The sequence below is a fragment of the Trichomycterus rosablanca genome, chromosome 3 (genome assembly GCF_030014385.1).
Source record: "Trichomycterus rosablanca isolate fTriRos1 chromosome 3, fTriRos1.hap1, whole genome shotgun sequence".
Taxonomy (NCBI): domain Eukaryota; kingdom Metazoa; phylum Chordata; class Actinopteri; order Siluriformes; family Trichomycteridae; genus Trichomycterus; species Trichomycterus rosablanca.
In genome coordinates this window covers 51787039-51806617 of record NC_085990.1, presented here as the reverse complement: position 1 = coordinate 51806617, position 19579 = coordinate 51787039, and the positions used below count along the sequence as shown (strand labels likewise).

The 19579-nt window shown below is 43.0% G+C and overlaps 1 protein-coding gene across 4 annotated transcripts; it reads left to right on the top strand.

The window, feature by feature from the left end:
- The first annotated feature begins 5206 nt into the window (after positions 1-5206).
- On the top strand, positions 5207-19254 carry pomgnt2 (protein O-linked mannose N-acetylglucosaminyltransferase 2 (beta 1,4-)). Of its 4 annotated transcripts, none has more exons than XR_010011324.1 (4): positions 5207-5597; positions 5704-5933; positions 6052-6139; positions 6257-6331. XR_010011324.1 is itself a non-coding variant. In XM_062992223.1 (4 exons), the coding sequence occupies exon 4, from the start codon at positions 17254-17256 to the stop codon at positions 19012-19014; it is 1761 nt and encodes a 586-aa protein (XP_062848293.1). In that variant the 5' UTR covers positions 5207-5597; positions 5704-5933; positions 6052-6139; positions 17222-17253; the 3' UTR covers positions 19015-19254. The 4 variants fall into 4 exon arrangements, 2 of the variants coding, with proteins under 2 accessions (XP_062848293.1, XP_062848294.1); XR_010011323.1 differs by having other exon boundaries at positions 6252-6331; XM_062992223.1 differs by lacking the exon at positions 6257-6331 and adding an exon at positions 17222-19254.
- The last annotated feature ends 325 nt before the right edge of the window (positions 19255-19579 follow it).

Below are 19579 nucleotides of genomic sequence, written 5' to 3'. Positions count from 1 at the left end.
TTATGATTTATGTCGTCAACCTTCTCCTAATATTATCTTAGTACCTTGAAACTCGACGTCTGTTGGTTCTGGGTCTGCTGTTGAGTTTTAAGGTACTTTTTCCCATAAGGATGTTTGGGAAACCTGTTAATGCGTCCATGGTCTCGTGGAAGTGCACATATTTTAGTATAATGTAAAATAATGTTTTTAACACTTATACACTGAAATAACACTGAAATACAAATAAAACCAGTTCAATAATCAATAAAAATACAATAAACCATGCACTTTAGCTTTAATTCTTTATTGTTTCCTTATGCTTCTTAATCGTGGAGATGCTTGATCTTGGAATACCGAATTCCATTCAGTACCGGCGCATTCACATGAGAACTGACAAAACCGCTTTTGTGCTGCTGTGCCGTTATTTCCTATGAAGTGTGACGGCGGTGCACAAAACTTACAGCGAGTGAGGAATTTCATTAGTGGAGAGAACTTATGAGCAGTAATAATGAAGAGACGTTCAGTGTTCCTGTGTCCTTCTTTTACTACATTAAACGGGCGGCACGGTGGTTAAGTGGGTAGCACTGTCGCCTCACAGCAAGAAGGTCCTGGGTTCGATCCCCAGGTGGGGCGGTTCGGGTCCTTTCTGTGTGGAGTTTGCATGTTCTCCCCGTGTCTGCGTGGGTTTCCTCCGGGTGCTCCGGTTTCCTCACACAGTCCAAAGACGTGCAAGTGAGGTGAATTTGAGATACTAAATTGTCCAAGACTGTGTTCGATATAACCTTGAGAACTAATGAATCTTGTGTAATGAGTAACTACCGTTCCTGTCATGAATGTAACCAAAGTGTAAAACATGACGTTAAAATCCTAATAAACAAACAAACTACATTAAACCACGTTAAGCTTTATTTTTTAATGATAAGCGTCTCGGTAGTATGTAGTATGTAGTATGTATGTATGTAGTAGGGGCCACTGTTAGGGGCAGTGGTAGCCGGTTGCCAGCTGATGGTTTAAGCCCCACCATTGCCAGGTTGCCACTATTAGACCCCTGAGCAAAGTCATTAACCCTCAATTGCTCTGCTTAAATTGTCATAATTGTAAGTCGCTTTGGATACAAGTGTCTGCTAAACACCATAAACATAAATAACAATGTTATCCATTGTTATGGTAGACTTTTTTATTTATTAGAATTTTAACATCATGTTTTACACACTGGTTACTGGTTACACAGGATTCATCAGTTTAAGTTTAATGTCAAACACAGTCATGGACAATTTTGTATCGCCCACTCACCTCACTTGCACGTCTATGTACTGTGGGAGGAAACCGGGGCACCCATAGTAAACCCACACAGACACGGGGAGAACATGCAAACTCCACACAGAAAGGACCCGAACCGCCCCACCTGGGGACCAAACCCAGGACCTTTTCGCTGTGAGGTGTTTAGGAGCTGTGGTAGCCAGTTGTCAACTGATGGTTCGAGCCCCACAACTGCCAGGTTGCCACTGTTGGGCCCTTAAGCAAAGTTGTTAACTCTCAACTGCTCTACTCAAATTGTCATAATTGTAAGTCGCTTTGGATAAAAGTGTCTGCTAAACAAAACAAATATGAATAAAAATGTTATCCATTGCATAAACACAAAAAAATTAAATTAGTGAGGTGCCATGCTTATGCCACTTTTTAAAGAGTGGGATACTCTATTTTAAAACCCTGATCATGACAGTAATTGGTGAGTGAAACCTTTCAGTAAAGCCTGAACCAGATTAGGTTACATTTATAAAGAGGTAAAACTTGATTTAGAGTAATAGAATTTCATGTTATGTTTTACCACTCTTTTATGCTGGTCAGGTTTGCAGTGGGCCCAGCTTCCCCAGAATCACTGGGTGCACACCTTGGACAGGATGTTAATCCATCGTGGGCCTTGGCTATCCATCCTAGACATAGTAAATTATGTCTGCATAAATATGCCCAACAAGCCAAACAATCAAGCAAAAACCTTTTCTGGGTTTTTTATGCTTCTAGGGTTACAACTAATCATCCAGACAAATTTCCTCACAGTATAAAATGACATTTTGGGTTCATCCCAATGTCAGTTTGGGTTCTACTCTTGAAAAGTTGAATATTTAAAAAATGTACATACATTTTAGATTTTGTAGTATTTGTTCTGTCAGCATGGCCTGGTCTCCACAAATGTGTGTAAAATATAACTCATGTTATCCCAAAATTATTTTACAATATTCCAAAAAGCATCTTGTGATGTGACTGAATGCTTAACTTTTTCTGTCTTTATGTGTCCCCATAATTGTTTGATTGTTAAGAGGCAGCACTCATTGATCTTTGGTCTTCAAGTATTTGTTGCAAACATATAAGGTATGTTTTAGTCATTATACTTCTGCATTATAAATCCTTCTCCACAAAGAACCAGACCAAAGGGCATAGCATGCTGCTGAAGAATGTAGTGGTACTTCTCTTTTGTCAAGGTCTTGTTGATTCTACAGGTGCCCAACTCTAGGTAAAACACTCAAGTAGGTAAAACACCGCCAGCCTTGAATATTCCCACCACCATGCTTTACTATTGTTTTGTGGTATTAATACACTATTTATGTATATCTCTATTTCTACACTATACACTATATCTCTATTTATAATCTCCCCAGAGAAACCCCTTTGTTACTGCCATAAATAATAAACTATGTTTTTTGTTTACTTACTAAGAAGTGGATTGAGAGAGTCTTAAGAGACCAGTGTTCTTTCAATCGTACTTTTGCTGATTGGAGTTGTTTGCTTATTTTTAAGTACATTGTTCTATGTCTGAGCAGAAGTTGTTGTTCTGTCTTCAGTAAAAGCTTTATGTAATGGTATTCCAATGGCGTGTTCACCTTTGGTCTGCATGGTTTTGGTTTGGATACAAATGATTCAGGCACAAATCTTAAGCCCATTTCCCACTGCACAGTACCCTAAAGTACAATACATGCATTCATTCATTCATTCAGTCTTTTTTTTTTTTACCACTGCTTTATCCTGGTCAGGATTGTGTAGGGTCTGATGCACTAGGAAAAGGGCAGGAAACACCCCGGACAGGTCGCCACCATCCTGCACTGTTTCTTGCCCCATCCATATGGCACACTTCTGGTCCCTACTCACCTGGTCCCTACTCAAGAACAGTAGCATGGTTACTTAGGTACAGGATGAGTCTCTTGGTAATAAAAAAAAAAACAGTTAAGTGTGGGACTTAAAAAGTAATCACAGCTTTTAAAAGTACAATTCCATAAAGTAGTGTGCAGTGGAAAATGGAAAAGTGCCATTTTACAGTTTCTGTTATAAATCACTGCTTTTCTGCTCTCTTTACAGAAAATCACACATATGCTATACGATTGGGTTCCTGTCATCTGTTCTGAAATGATTTATTTACAAAATTGTTCAATGACAACATGTTTTGATCAGGTAAACATTTGCACAGAGAAATGAAAGTGTCAATCATTAATAATTACAATTCTGTTTAGCTTGATTTAGTCCAGCAGCAAAAAAACACCCTGGACGGCGTCTGATCCATTGTGGGACACCACATACTTATCTATTCAGTCACTAACTTATACCTAAAGATAATTAAGAGCAGTCAATCCACCTTTTGCATGTTTTCAGAAGGTGGACAGAAACAAAACTACCCAGAGAAACACCATCACAGACAGGCCGGAGGTGAGGTTTAAAGTCAGGCCTCCATCACCCTAGTACCATGAGGCACCCACAAATAAAAGATTTTAGAAGTTTTTAATTTATACATGACATAATACTGCACAACTGGCACACTGTCGCTTTAACCATCTCGTGATTTGTTTGTTTATTTTTTATTAGGATTTTAACGTCATTTTTGACGGCTTTGGTTTCATTCATGACAGGAACGGTAGTTACTCATTACACAAGATTCATCACTTCTCAAGGTTATATCGAACACAGTCATGGACAATTTAGTGTCTCCAATTCACCTCACTTGCATGTTTTTGGACTGTGGGAGGAAACCGGAGCACCCGGAGTAAACCCACGCAGACACGGGGAGAGCATGCAAGCTCCACAGAGAAAGGACCCGGACCGCTCTACCTGGGGATCAAACCCAGGACCTTCTTGCTGTGAGGCGACAGTGCTACCCACTTAGCCACCGTGCCGCCCTCGTGATTTGTTGCTGCTTAGTTTTGCTGATATACTTTTTGCATTTATGCACTTTAGACAACATAAGCTGCTGCAGTTTTTTGTGCAATACTTTAAAATGTAAATACATTTCACTTGTACTTTTTTAGTTTCTTAGTTTATTCTATTTTAATACTTATCTTAGTCTATTCTTATTTTATTCATGTCACACACACCGACATGAACTCAACCACCCACCTCACTACCCTCCCCATTGGCTGCAGGTATTATGTATGTATAATGGCAAGCCAAACAGTAAATATACAGCAAACTCTAATAAATATGGAATAATATATATATATATATATATATATATATATATATATATATCTGACATTTGTTGAGGGGGCCCAACATTTTTTTTTGCACTGGGGCCCATGAGCTCCTAGTTATGCCACTGGTAGAATGACAATAAAGCTGAGTCTGAGTCTGAGTAAACCTACACTGAGTAGAATATTCTGATGAAGCCCATTAGAGGTAAACACTGCAGAAATGTCTTGTTGGCTTTCCTGCCCTTATCTGACCTGAATTTTTACTATTTGATGAACACACTAATAACAAGTGAAAGTAAGACGTTTAAGTCTCTTAAAAAAAGAATGAGGAACGACTGCCATCTAGTGAAAATTGTGCTAATGCAAGAAAAAGCATTAAACGACAGAACAAAACCAAAAGATTCGATTAAATTGATTCATTCAGTTATTGTCTGTTTTACCACCACTTCATCCTAATCAAGGTCGCGGTGGGTCCGATTCATCCATCTCAGTGTATACACACACTCATACCAGGGTTGCTTTCAATCTCCAATCAACCTGACTGCATGTCTTTGTAGTGTGGGAGGATACCGGAGCACCCGGAGGAAACCCACGCAGACACGGGGAGAACAAACATGAGCAAACTCCACACAGAAAGGACCCGGGGGATCGAACCCAGAACCCAGGACCTTCGTGCTGTGAGGCGACAGTGCTACCCACTGAGCGACTGCACCGCTCTACCCATCTAATAACATTCTTTTTGTTTTTTTCCCTTTTTCTCCCACTTTAGCGCATCCAATTTCTACCCGTCAATCATCCTCTCACTAATGCTGGTCCCCGCTCCCGATTGGGGAGGACGAGGCTGCTCCACGCCCCTCTCCGACACGTGCACAGCAATCGAACATCTTATTACCTACACTTGACGAGTGCAGTACGGTACAGCGCTGTGTACGGAGAGCCACACCCTCTACCGACTCCTTTCCCATCTCCGTGCAGGCGCCACCAACCAGCCAGCAGAGGTCGTAATCGCACCAGTCTGAGAGAGAGTCCCCATCCGGCTTTTAGTCCCACCCTTATCTGAACAACAGGACAATCGTTGTTCATGTGGCCGCTCAGCCTTAGCCAGCAGGCAGAGCCGAGATTCGATACGATACGATGTATTCGAGATCCAGCTCTGGTTCCAGCGTATGTTTTTTCTATTGTAGCAGTATTCTTGGAATATGACTACTGGCAAACATGCCCTAAGCATATCTACATTTTTAGTGTAAATATACATTTTTCTCCCACACAGTGATAAAACAGACAGTGAATGAATGAATGCAATTTCAAACAAGTCCGATTTGGCTGTAAAACCACGAACCTGGCAACTCTGAGGATGAACCAACTTGACTGACCAGCCAAAGCCTCCTTCCTATCAGGAGCGCTGTGTAGCGAGATTACGCCGAAATATCGCGAGATTTCGGACGAGCTCGGGTGGAGGCGGAGACTGTTCGGCTGGATTCGGTTTTGTTCGGGCTCACGGTGCGTGAAGTGGTTCCGTCTGTTTGCAGTGCAGATAAAAGCAGAATGAATTAAGCATATTTTGCACGATTCTTCGGCTGTGGGTTCGAATTAATGCTTCAAATGCTGCTTTTAACAGTGTGAACCAGTGACTGCAGTCAGTCTGATACTGGAACACTGGAAACGCACCGACTTCTCACGTTCAGCCCTGCTGTACATGCATTCTGGTGAGTATCGTCTTATTTTAGGTGTTTTTTTGCATAAATGTCTGGAAAAAAGTCTGATTGTATGTAATAAACAATCACTAATGATTTCCTTATGATTCCTTTATGACTGAAGTGCAGGTGAGATGCTGAAAGATGCTCATATAGAGTGACATGGATATAATCAAATAAAGAAGGATTTATATTATGATATAATGCTTATTATATCTATGTTTACCTTATTTCTGTGTCATTTTACTATTGTGTCCTGCTCAGAATGGCTGGAAGTAGTCTTGAGAGCTGGGTTGCAGTTGAGTTAAATTTGGGTTGCATTTGAAAATGACCTGTCTATAATATAATAACACTAATAGTAGTTCATCATTCATCATTTTATTGTTTATCTGGGTGGCACGGTGGCTCGGTGGGTAGCACTGTCGCCTCACAGCAAGAAGGTCCTGGGTTCCATCCCCCAGGTGGAGCGGTCCGGGTCCTTTCTATCAGAATCAGATTTATTGGCCAAGTATGTATGATCTATGATGTATGATGGTACCGTACCGGTATCTCTCTAGTATAAATACAGTATACAAGCAATGTACAAGTTGCAGACAGTGCACAAGAACATTAAACATTAAACACAAAAACATACAAACTATATGGCTATATACAGGCATTACTATATATATATATTTACATTGTATATATTTATAACTATAACAATATCCTTATCTCTATATTTATTCTTATATATCTGTATATATGGTTTATAAGAATAAATACACTACTGCTTCTATTACATGTACCAGATGCACAATTTGCACATACTGTTTTTCTGTTGCATACCATATGCTGTATAAATGCACTTTATTTACTTCCTTCTCTTCTTTTGCTTGTTAAACTCAGCAGCGCTGCTGGAGTTTTTAAATACCGTGTCCACTCACTGTCCACTCTATTAGACACTCCTACCTAGTTGGTCCACCTTGTAGATGTAAAGTCAGAGACGATCGCTCATCTATTGCTGCTGTTTGAGTCGGTCATCTTCTAGACCTTCATCAGTGGTCACAGGACGCTGCCCACGGAGCGCTGTTGGCTGGATATTTTTGGTTGGTGGACTATTCTCAGTCCAGCAGTGACAGTGAGGTGTTTAAAAACTCCAGCAGCGCTGCTGTGTCTGATCCACTCATACAGGCACAACACACACTAACACACCACCACCATGTCAGTGTCACTGCAGTGCCGAGAATGATCCACCACCTAAATAATACCTGCTCTGTGGTGGTCCTGTGGGGGTCCTGACCATTGAAGAACAGCATGAAAGGGGGCTAACAAAGCATGTAGAGAAACAGATGGACTACAGTCGGTAATTGTAGAACTACAAAGTGCTTCTATATGGTAAGTGGAGCTGATAAAATGGACAGTGAGTGTAGAAACAAGGAGGTGGTTTTAATGTTATGGCTGATCAGTGCATATATATGCTGCAGACTTATGTAGGATGCTTTTCCTCATGAGGCTGAGTGACACTGTTTCTTGTAACCCCTGCTGCAGGATCGTCCTGCTTTAGAAAGGCTGATAGACTTGCTTGAAATGAATGTTAAAATCCAGCACGTTCACTGTTTTGCAGAACAGTGGGAGGTTTATAGCTGTGCATTAAATGGGGGTGGTGAGAATTAGGCTGTAAAAACAATACAAGCTACACTTGACCTTTAAACAGCAGTACTGAACTTGATTTAAAAACACAGTGGAACCTCAGTTCTGGAACGTCTCTCATCTTAAACAGTTCAGTTCTTGTTCATATTGTTAGAAAAAATGTCCTGATTCTTGACCAACCAACCACACTTTGTTGAAACGTGTATGATATGAGACGCGTCCCTCAGCACTGCTGAAACAGTGGCGTTGAGTTTTAAAGGCGTTGAGTTTTGAGGTATTTTTTCCTGTAAGAATGTTTGGGAAACCTGTTAATGCGTTCCATGGTCCCGTAGAACTGCATATACACTTTGTAGTTCTACAATTACTGACTGTAGTCCATTTGTTTCTCTGCATACCGTTTTAGCCTGCTTTCACCCTGTTCTTCAATGGTCAGGACCCCCACAGGACCACCACAGAGCAGACAGGGCTCTAGAGTGTGACCAATTTGGTCGCACATGCGACCTAATTTCTCAATGGTGCGACTAAAAAAAATCTCAGGTCGCACCGGTGCGACCAGCAGTTCAAGGGGAAAAAAGTCTCCGCTACTCTGAAAGTCTCCCTGTGGTTCAACAACAGACACACATCAGGCCCATATCATGGTCTAAACCAATCAGAGACAGTGAAGAGCGGGACAATATTGTATCGGTGATATGTGAGCGACATTCAGCTCAACCAATCAGAATGCAGCACCGGACGTTCAGTTAGTTTAGTTTTGTATATGAGACTCGCCGGACGGCCAAAGTATAAAAGTTCGGTTTCTGGAGCTAGGCAGTTTAAAGTGTTGTAACGCTTACTGAAGTCCTGACTAAACCGTTACAGTGAAGTCTACCTTGTCGTGTGCTTTTATTCCCACACATTCATCACCACACAGCAAGAGACCCGTAACAGTGGTGAGCCGACCCTCTAGTAGCAATCGGCTAATGCTAGCGGTTAAGTGCGACGATAGCGAAAGTAAAAACACAATAATATTTTCGTTAAGTAAAATATAAAAATAACTAAAAGACAGTGAAGTGTTAGAATACATGTAATCAAAATACACAGTGAGTGCACCGCAATCGATTTTGGGAATCTGTGTAAAAGATCCAGTAAAGCCGATAATATAATGCACTTTATTTAAGATTACACTCTAACACTAGAGCCCCATACACACACACAAAAAAATAATAATAATAAAAAAAATAATAATTTATATATATATATACATACATACATACATACATACATACATACATACATACATACATACATACATGAATAGATATACTCTATTATTATTGTTATAATTTTTATAATAGTGTACTATAATGAGATTATAATACTATAATTAACTGTAAAGAGCATGGGAAAACCATGGCCGTCAAAATTGTATTTGTGACTGGTTCTAATACATTTTGAATTGAAAGGATGAAAAGCACAATGCATCTATAAAACACATTACATGCCGCAGTAAATGCACTGCCCATGGGTCCCCTCTCCCCACTGCCTTTCAGCGGCAGACAGCAACAAACATCAACAGACGAGGCCATGTTGACCAGACTGTTATTTAATCATTTACAAGTCAATATTGCCTATATGGACAGCGAAAAAACAAGTGAACCTGTAAAACTAAGGTGTTAAATGCGATGCAGTTGAAAATTAGGGTGCACCTAACTTTTGTGCTGGTGCACCTAAGAAAAAAAGTTAGGCGCACCAGTGCAACCAGTGCAAAAAGTTAGTCTAGAGCCCTGGCAGGTATTATTTACAGTAGGTGGTGGATGATTCTCAGCACTGCAGTGACACTGACATGGTGGTGGTGTGTTAGTGTGTGTTGTGCTGGAGTTTTTAAATACCGTGTCCACTCACTGTCCACTCTATTAGACACTCCTACCTAGTTGGTCCACCTTGTAGATGTAAAGTCAGAGACGATCGCTCATCTATTGCTGCTGTTTGAGTCGGTCATCTTCTAGACCTTCATCAGTGGTCACAGGACGCTGCCCACGGGGCGCTGTTGGCTGGATATTTTTGGTTGGTGGACTATTCTCAGTCCAGCAGTGACAGTGAGGTGTTTAAAAACTCCAGCAGCGCTGCTGTGTCTGATCTGCTCATACCAGCACAACACACACTAACACACCACCACCATGTCAGTGTCACTGCAGTGCTGAGAATGATCCACCACCTAAATAATACCTGCTCTGTGGTGGTCCTGTGGGGGTCCTGACCATTGAAGAACAGCATGAAAGGGGGTAACAAAGCATGCAGAGAAACAGATGGAGTATAGTCAGTAATTGTAGAACTACAAAGTGCTTCTATATGGTAAGTGGAGCTGATAAAATGGACAGTGAGTGTAGAAACAAGGAGGTGGTTTTAATGTTATGGCTGATCGGTGTATATTACTGGTTAATGCAAAACTTCCTTGTCACAACTGGTCAAGAATTTAAAATAAATAACACAATAACATTGTGGCCCATGAGGATTATAGTTTGGTGCATTTTGTTTATTGTTTGGTGAAAATGATTAAAGCGAGCTGTTGTAGAACCGAGTGAGGATCTCCTCCGTTGTCCTTACGGGACGCGTCAGGGCCAGGAAGCGACTGAGAGCGGCGTCTTTCCAATAGCCTGATTAAAATGCATTAGAAGCGCCGGGCCGCCTTCCCCCCATCATTATGGTGCTTATCATCCTCACAGCAAACAGCACAGCTGTATACGCCGGTGCCTCGGGAACCCTGTCATCTGTGCTTTAGCTTACCGTTCGTTACAAGGGCAGGTAGAAGAGCGGCTCAAGGACGTGGCCCGCGCTCTCGATCAGAGAGTCGTTAACAGTACGACGTCTGAACGGCTCCATTAGTGCCAGATCCACGAAGAGTCTTTAGTGCTTTTAACAAATTCGTGTCAATTTACCCATCTCGATGTTTCTTTAATGTGTCAGTCAGAGTTAGTGATGGGAATAAATACACATTAATGATCGATTTAAGCTCGAATTGATTAGATTTTAAATTCAAAGAATGGATCCAGATGATGAATAATTTAAGAAATACAACTGAACGTAATTACTGACTTTATGACTGAGCTTTTTAAAACGCACATCATTTGTTTACTTATTTTAATTGCACTTTATTTTGCTTTTTTGCATGCACAACACCCATACTGGCCAAAGAGCTTTTACCAGACAATGACAGCTTTTTAATTTCTGCATTTTCTTCCTTTTTATTTCAACTTTCTGTCTGTCTGTCTGTCTGTCTGTCTGTCTGTCTGTCTGTCTGTCTGTCTGTCTGTCTATCTCTCTGTTTATCTGTCTGTCTGTCTGTCTGTCTCTGTCTGTCTATCTATCTATCTATCTATCTATCTATCTATCTATCTATCTATCTATCTATCTATCTATCTATCTATCTATCTGTCTATCTGTTTATCTATCTGTCTGTCTGTTTATCTATCTGTCTGTCTCTCTATCTATCTATTTAGGGGACGTCGAGGTACCACTGTATTTGTTTTTTATATATCATTTCTAATTCTGATTTACTGATTATGTTGGAATGAAGATTCTGTAGTTGTTAGAATCTGAAAGAACGAGGTGGTAAAGTTTTCCAGTGGAACACTCTACAGAGTATCTATAGAAGTAGCGGAGGAAGTAAAATACGCAGCGCGTCAGAATGCTAATGCGTCGGTTGTTTTAAAAGTCATGAGAACATCATCTCCTTTCAAGATTCAAGATTCAAGATTTACTTTATTGTCATTTTACTGTACACCGAAGTGTACAGAAAAAACGAGATTACGTGCATTGGTTCACGTTAAAAACACCACAGGTTTAAAAAATAAGAAATATATATAGAATAGTAATAGAATAGTAAAGTTAAATAATACTACTAATAATAATACTGACATTACGAAAATTGCACATTGTAGTTAAAGTATTGCACATGCAGAAAAATTCACAGTGGTTATACATAATGATAATTATTGCACATTTTGTTATTGCACATTTTGTTACTGCTTGTTAAGATTTAAGGATATTGCACATGTTATACCCATAGATGAAAATATTTATCAGATTTGGGTTAATTTGTTCTGTTCAGAAGTCTGATGGCAGTTGGGTAGAAACTTCTTCTGAACCGGTCCGTGTTGCAGCGTAGACTACTGTACCTTTTACCCGAGGGCAGAAGGGTGAACAGTCTGTGACAGGGGTGAGTGGAGTCACTAATGATGCTCCTGGCTTTTGACAAGAGGTGCTTTTGAGCCAGATCCTCAATAGGTGGAAGTCTGGCCCCTATGGTCTTTTCTGCTGTCCTAACCACTCTCCTGAGGGCCTTTTTTTCTGAGATGTTACAACTCTCATACCAGAGAGAGATGCTGCTGGTTAAAACACTCTCTATTGTGCCTCTGTAGAAAGTAGTGAGGATGGGTGGACTGAGATGGGCCCTCCTCAATCGGCGTAAGAAATGCAATCGCTGGTGAGCCTTTTTGACCAGAGAGGAGGTGTGCAAGGACCAGGTCAGGTTGTCCGTAACGTGAACCCCTAAGAACTTCGTGTTCTGGACAATTTCAACCGGCGTGCCATTGATGTAGGTCGGGGTGTGAATGGGCTGTTTTTTCCTGAAGTCAATCACCATCTCTTTGGTTTTATCAACATTCAGGACCAGGTTGTTATTGCTGCACCATTCCACAAAGAGTCTCACCTCCTTTCTGTATGCAGTCTCGTTGTTGTCCAGAATGAGTCCCACAACTGTTGTGTCATCTGCATACTTTATTATGTGATTTGTGTTGGACTTAGCACGACAGTCATGGGTCATCAGAGTAAACAGTAGAGGGCTCAGCACACATCCTTGTGGAGATCCAGTAGACAGTGAGACCGTGGTTGATGTGTTGTTGCCTACATGCACAAACTGATGTCTGTCTGTGAGAAAATCCAGAATCCAATTGCACAGTGTGGTGTTTAGTCCCAGTGTGACCAGTTTGCTGGCCAGATGCTGGGGGATTATTGTGTTAAAAGCCGAACTGAAGTCGACAAACAGCATCCGTACATGTGAGTTCCTTTTCTCCAGGTGCTCCAGGCTTAGATGAAGAGCAGTTGAAATTGCGTCATCAGTAGACCGGCAAGGGCGGTAGGCAAACTGAAAAGGATCAAGTGATGGAGGTAGGACAGATGTTATATGGTTCTTGACTAGTCTTTCAAAACACTTCATTATTATGGGGGTGAGTGCTACTGGTCGAAAGTCATTTAGACTAGTTACTGTGGATTTTTTTGGAACTGGGATAATAGCTGAGGTTTTGAAACATGATGGAACAACAGCTTGACTCAGGGAGATGTTAAATATGTCTGTTAGGACAAGAGTCAGTTGATCCGCACATCTCTTGAGCATACCACCAGGTATCTTGTCAGGACCTGCAGCTTTTCGAGGATTTATATTCCTTAGTGTTCGACGGACGTCCGATGGGTCCAGAATTAACACTGGGTCGTCAGGATGCGGTGTGACTTTTACTGCAGGTGTATTGTTAAGAGCTTCGAACCTACTGAAAAAGTTATTGAGGTTGTTTAGAAAGTCAGTGCTGTCATCCCAGGTTTGAGGAGTAGACTTGTAGTCTGTGACAGACTGGATTCCCCGCCACAAGCTCTTTGTGTCTCTGTGGTCCTGAAAGTGTCCTTGAATTCTTTGCCCATGGGCTCTTTTTGCCGTTCTGATAGCCTTGTTCAGATTGGCCCTGGTAGACCTGAGGGCAGTAGTGTTGCCAGATTTAAAAGCTGAGTTTCTTTCTTTCAGCAAAGCCCGAACCTCAGTAGTCATCCATGGTTTTTCGTTTGCCCGGACAGTGATGTTTTTTGTGACACTGACGTCGTCCATGCATTTTTGTATGTAATCTGAGACTACTTCAGCATACTCACTGACATCTGTGATTTGGTCCTTGGTGGCAGCATCTTTAAAAACAGACCAGTCAGTGCAGTCAAAGCAGTCCTGCAAAGCTGTTGTGGCTCCCTCAGGCCAGATCCTCACCTGTCTTGTGGAAGGTTTAGTTCTGGTGAGCATGGGTCTGTATGCGGGTGTTAACATCACAGTTATGTGATCAGAAGAGCCAAGGTGGGGGCGGGGGGATGCTTTGAATGCTCCCTTGATGTTAGTGTACACATGGTCCAATAGATTGTCACCTCTTGTCCCAAAGTCCACATGTTGGTAAAAGTGAGGGAGAACTTTCCGCATGTTTGCTTGGTTAAAATCTCCAGCAACAATAAATACTGCCTCAGGATAGGTGGTTTGCCAGTCATTCATTAAAACATAGAGGGTGTTTAGGGCTGCCTTTACGTCTGCGTCGGGGGGTATGTAAACAGCGCTGATGACTATGGTGGAAAATTCCCTTGGGAGATAAAAGGGACGGCATTTAACTGACAAAAGTTCAATGTCCGGAGAGCAATAAGAATAGATCCTGTCAGCGTTTCTGCACCATCTTTTATTTATATAAATGCACACTCCACCGCCACGGGTTTTACCACTCAGAGCTCCAGATCTGTCTGCTCGGAAGATGGTTAGCCCCTCCATGCTAATCGCGTCATCCGTAACCGCGTCGTTAAGCCAGGTCTCGGTAAAGATTAAAGCACAACAGTCCCTCACCTCCCGTTTTCTTGTTAAATCCAGTCTGAGGTAGTCCAGTTTATTCTCCAAGGAGCGGACGTTGGCCAGCAATATAGACGGCATCGGTGTTCTGCATGGGTTAGCTCTTAGCCTAGCGCTAGCTCCTCCGCGGGTACCCCGCTTGCGCCTCCGCGTACACCGTCTGCGTCTCCTCCGAAAACGGGCAGCGTTGGTAGGAGTTGTCGGTGTTGTACAGGCCTCTCCAGGTGAGCGTAGCAAGCCGAGCTCTTTTAACGTATCCAAAGTATTTGAATCAACAGGACTCGTTTGTATCGTTTTATGCAGTAACAACAAGCTGTTACGATCATAGATCATAACACTCCTGCCTCCGGGGGCCCGAGTGTTTGTGGTTACACCATGCTGAAATGAATATCATTTCCAGAGTCTTTCCTGCGAGCAGAAACTGTTGTGCGTTCATCCTTAAACAATGATGTTAGTCTAAGACTAATCCAGCAAGTAATTATTACATAATTTCATTACCCGTCTGACATTTTGCGGAGCGCCGGTTGGGGGGTACTTGACGAAGACTGTGTATGGTTCATTGATTCCTCTGTTTAGTTAGAAGGAATAAGGCACATTACAAGCAGTGGTGTCTGTTCCTGCTGATCCAGAGTCTAATGGTGCCTAATCTGACCAAATTTGACTTTGAATTTGTGAATAAAACTAAAACTAAGACCCCTGATGTAAAATTAGCATGAGACCATGAGCACTCTGGCCTGTTAAGAGCTGGAATCTAAACCTAGTGAGCTGCCTTGTTGACCAATGCCTGCCTGGGCAGCTGCCTCAGTAGAGAGGATTCTAATAAGAAATCAAATTATAAACGATTATTGAGACGCTCTACTTAGACAGCGATTACACCACCGGCTGTCCCCGCCCACTGCCACAGTTTTAGGTTTATAAGCTAACACATTTAGCCTCAGGCTGTTTAAACCACGGGCTTAGGCGACGCAGGCTAATGTCTCCCTTCATGTAAAATGTGAAATTGTCACTGACAAACCCAAATTTACAAATAAATTAAAAAAAATTTATGAAAATTACTCCCATTTATCAGTAACTCCACTCGCTGCTCCATTTCCATCCAGCATATTAGATTGGATTTCAGGTGAGAAGGCACTCGGAGCTCCTCGTTATTGGGTCAGAATTAGGCACCTCAGTAGGCAGCATTCAAGACAACTAGGAATTTAGACATGCCTTCTTCTCGGGAGATGTAAAATGCATCTATGTAGAAAGATCACTAGGTTTTCAGACAGATCCATTTACTAGTAAAGGAAATAAAAGTCTAGGAATACATCAACAGGAAAGCACAGCATCATAATCCCTTCTTGTGATGTCTGGAAGACTGGTCATTTTACTACTAAAGAGTAGTTTGTACAGTTGCATGGAGTTAAGCCACGCCTTTATTGCAAGATTAAGCTTCTGTCATTTTCCTTTGTAAGTCAGTATCGAGGGTAGCGCAGAGATCTAACATTCTAGCGCACCATTGTGGAGTGTTTGAACTCGTGAGTTTGAATCACAGTAGAACCACCGACTTCACCAGGCGTCCACGCCAACACAGTTGGCCGTGTTTGAGAGAGGGAAGGTCAGACGGGGATATGCAATCTCTGGGACTGGTCGGGCAACTACATGGCTGTCCATATGCAATATGGACTCTGAATACGGCTCTGTTTGAGGAACCCAACACTGGCAGATGATAAAAATACATGGATAAGGATACATGACTATTGGGGGTTGTGCAGGTGGCAGCAGGTTCACAATTGGGAATCAGAAATGACTAGATTGGGTGTTAAAGCGGGAGAATCCAGATCCAAGAAGTAAAAATAAAGTCCAGGCAGCATTAGAAGGTTGATTGGAATGAATGAAATGGTCGGCATGCATGGAGCCCAGCTGATCACCTCCCTGTTTTTGCCTCGAGGGGCTGCCATGATAGAACTCTTCCCCTACGGAGTCGATCCAGGACATTACACCCTTAACAAAAGCCTGGCCTCCTTTGCCAGGTATGAACCTTTAGTATATAGCCTGGAGAAACAGCATAGAGGAGAATTCTCTGACCTAGCCGACCACCCGTGGGACCAAGGATGCATCAGGCACTTGACAAACGAAGAAGAAGAACGCATCCTAGTCAGCGAGGAGGTTCCAAGGCACCTCTGGTGTTGACACTCTTGGCGTCTTGGCAGATATCTTGGAATTGGACATGACTAGATTGTGAGATAAAGGGGGAGAATCTATATACATGAAGTAAAGTTCAGAAGTCCAGGCAGCACTAGAAGGTTGATTGTAATGAATTAAATGGTCAGCATGCATGAAGCCCAGCTGATCACCTCCCTGTTCTTGCCAGGAGGGGCTGCCGTGATAGAACTCTCCCCCTCTATAGAACTCTTCTCAGTCCAGAACCTTTTACCCATTACAAAACCCTGACCTCCTTGCCAGGTATGGATTTTCAGCATATAGCCTGGAGAAACAACATTGAGGAGAATTCTCTGGCCTAGCCGACCACCCGTGGGACCAAGGATGCATCAGGCACTTGACAAACAAAGAAGAAGAAGAACGCATCCTAGTCAGTGAGGAGGTTCCAAGGCACCTCTGGTGTTGACACTCTTGGCGTCTTGGTAGATATCTTGGAATTGGGCATGACTACATTGTGAGATAAAGGGGGAGAATCTAGAAACTAGAAGTAGTAGAAGTCCAGAAGTCCAGGCAGCACTAGAGAGTTGACTAGTTTGCCTTCATAACAACTGCTCATTAATTGTAATTGGGGTGATTCAATTGTATGCTCAACAGTAGACAGTTTAGCCTGTGTAATGCATCTGTATCTTCTCTTTTTGATGCAGGTCAAGCATGAGTTTGGTGCTGAAGTTCTACAATGCGAGCATTAGGTTGTAGGATGAACCTGGCGGCGGTGCTGAACGGCCTGCTGGTGTCGCTGGTGGCCGCACTGCTGTGGAAGTACGTCCGGCTGAACGAACACACGGCCCAGCTGGAGGAGGAGCTACACCTCACCCGCCAGTCTCAGGAGCTGTCGCAGGTCCGAATAGACTACCACATTGCCCTGCAGGCGCTCCAGGAACAGGGGACGAGGATGGTCTGCACCGGCAAGATGCACACCGACCGCATATGCCGCTTCGACTACCTTTGCTACTGCACAGAGGCGGATGAGTTCGTGTTCTTCCACAGTAACGCCTCGGTCATGCTGCCGAATCTGGGGCCTCGGCGCTTCCAACCAGCCTTACTGGACCTGTCGTCGGTTGAGGATCACAATACTCAGTATTTTAATTTCCTGGAACTGCCCGCTGCTGCCCTCAAGTACATGCCAAAGCCTGTGTTTGTGCCGGATGCCACCCTGATTCTGAATCGCTTCAATCCCGATAACCTGATGCACGTTTTCCATGACGACCTTCTTCCGATATTCTATACCATGCAGCAGTACTCGGACCTAGACGATGAAGCCAGGTTGGTCTTCATGGAAGGACGTGGAGAGGGGAATCATTTCAATCTGTACCGTCTGCTCAGCAGCAAACAACCTCTTCTAAAAGACCACCTGAGGAACTTTGGGAAGCTCATGTGCTTTACAAAGTCTTACATCGGATTGTCAAAGATGACCACTTGGTATCAGTATGGATTTGTGCAGCCTCAAGGCCCCAAAGCCAATATTCTGGTGTCAGGAAACGAGATCCGCCAGTTTGCCTCCTTTGTGATGGAAAGGCTCAACGTTACGAAAGCCCAAGAGTCTGAGGACGATGATTATATAGTCGTGTTCAGCCGTACCTCTAACAGGCTCATCCTCAACGAGGCTGAGCTGATTCTTGCCTTGGCGCAGGAGTTCAAGATGAGGACGATTACCGTGTCGTTGGAGGACCAGACATTTGAAAGCATAGTCCAGGTACTTTCCGGGGCATCTATGCTGGTCAGCATGCACGGAGCCCAGCTGATCACCTCCATGTTCTTGCCACGAGGGGCCGCAGTGATAGAACTCTTCCCCTACGGAGTCAATCCAGAACATTACACCCCGTACAAAACCCTGGCCTCCTTGCCAGGAATGGATCTTCAGTACACAGCCTGGAGAAACAGCATCGAGGAGAATTCTGTGGCCTACCCCGACCGCCCCTGGGACCAAGGAGGCATCAAACACTTGACAGACGAAGAACAGGAACGCATCCTAGCCAGCAAGGAGGTTCCGAGGCACCTCTGCTGTCGCAACCCCGAGTGGCTCTTTCGGATTTATCAAGACACCATTGTAGACGTTCCATCCTTTCTCCAAGCGGTTAAAGACGGTCTCAAAGCTAAGCCTAATTTAAAAAAGATCAAGCCGGGTAGTACGGTACACCCCGGGCGAGTCAGAGAAGCCAAGTGTCAGACTTCGGTCCAAGCCGCCAGGGAAGCGAAGCTCTCGGTGTCCTGGCAGATACCCTGGAACCTCAAGTACCTGAAGGTACGGGAGGTGAAATATGAAGTGTGGATCCAGGAGCAGGGAGAGAACACGTACATGCCTTATATTCTCCCGCAGCAGAACTACACCTTCTCAGAAAACATCAAGCCCTTCACCACGTATCTGGTGTGGGTGCGCTGTATCTTCAACAAGAACCTGTTGGGACCTTTCGCAGACGTTCTCGTTTGTAAAACCTGAAACGGTTGAAATTTGTGGGGTGAGCCGTGTCAGGGAAGTTCTGATTATAAATACTGTGAAGATGAACGACTCTCTGAGGAGCAAAGACGACAACCAAACTGCCAAGAGACTCTGAGAACGACTGAAACTTTGTCCTGAATAAACTGCAACTAAAACGTTTTCCATTTCTGATTTATTTATAAGAACGTTGTAAGGTAATTTATTTTTATTTATCAGTTGATGAGATTAAAGTGTGTTAGTACCAGTGTTTGTATGCTACTGACTGCACTAATATTTCAGTGTTTGCTGCTTTTTGAGTAGAATTATAGTCATTAGAATACAGTAAGTCCTCTAGATGCGAACCTTCAACTTGCGAACTTTCAAAGATTCAGCCGTGCGTGTGGAGTAAATTAAAAATATTGCAAGATTTAGGGCGAGAGGTGGAATAGTGGTAAGCCGGATTGTGTCTCCTCGTAACTGATGTAGTGTAACTATGACCTCTGCTGGCTGATTGATGGCGCCTGCACAGGGGCGGCGAAGGAATGCTTTGATCAGGGTGTGTCTCTCCGTACACAGTGCTGATCCG

Excerpts from the sequence above, each read along its gene's own strand:
- pomgnt2 (XM_062992223.1), top strand. The coding sequence starts at position 17,254 with ATGCGAGCATTAGGTTGTAGGATGAACCTGGCGGCGGTGCTGAACGGC.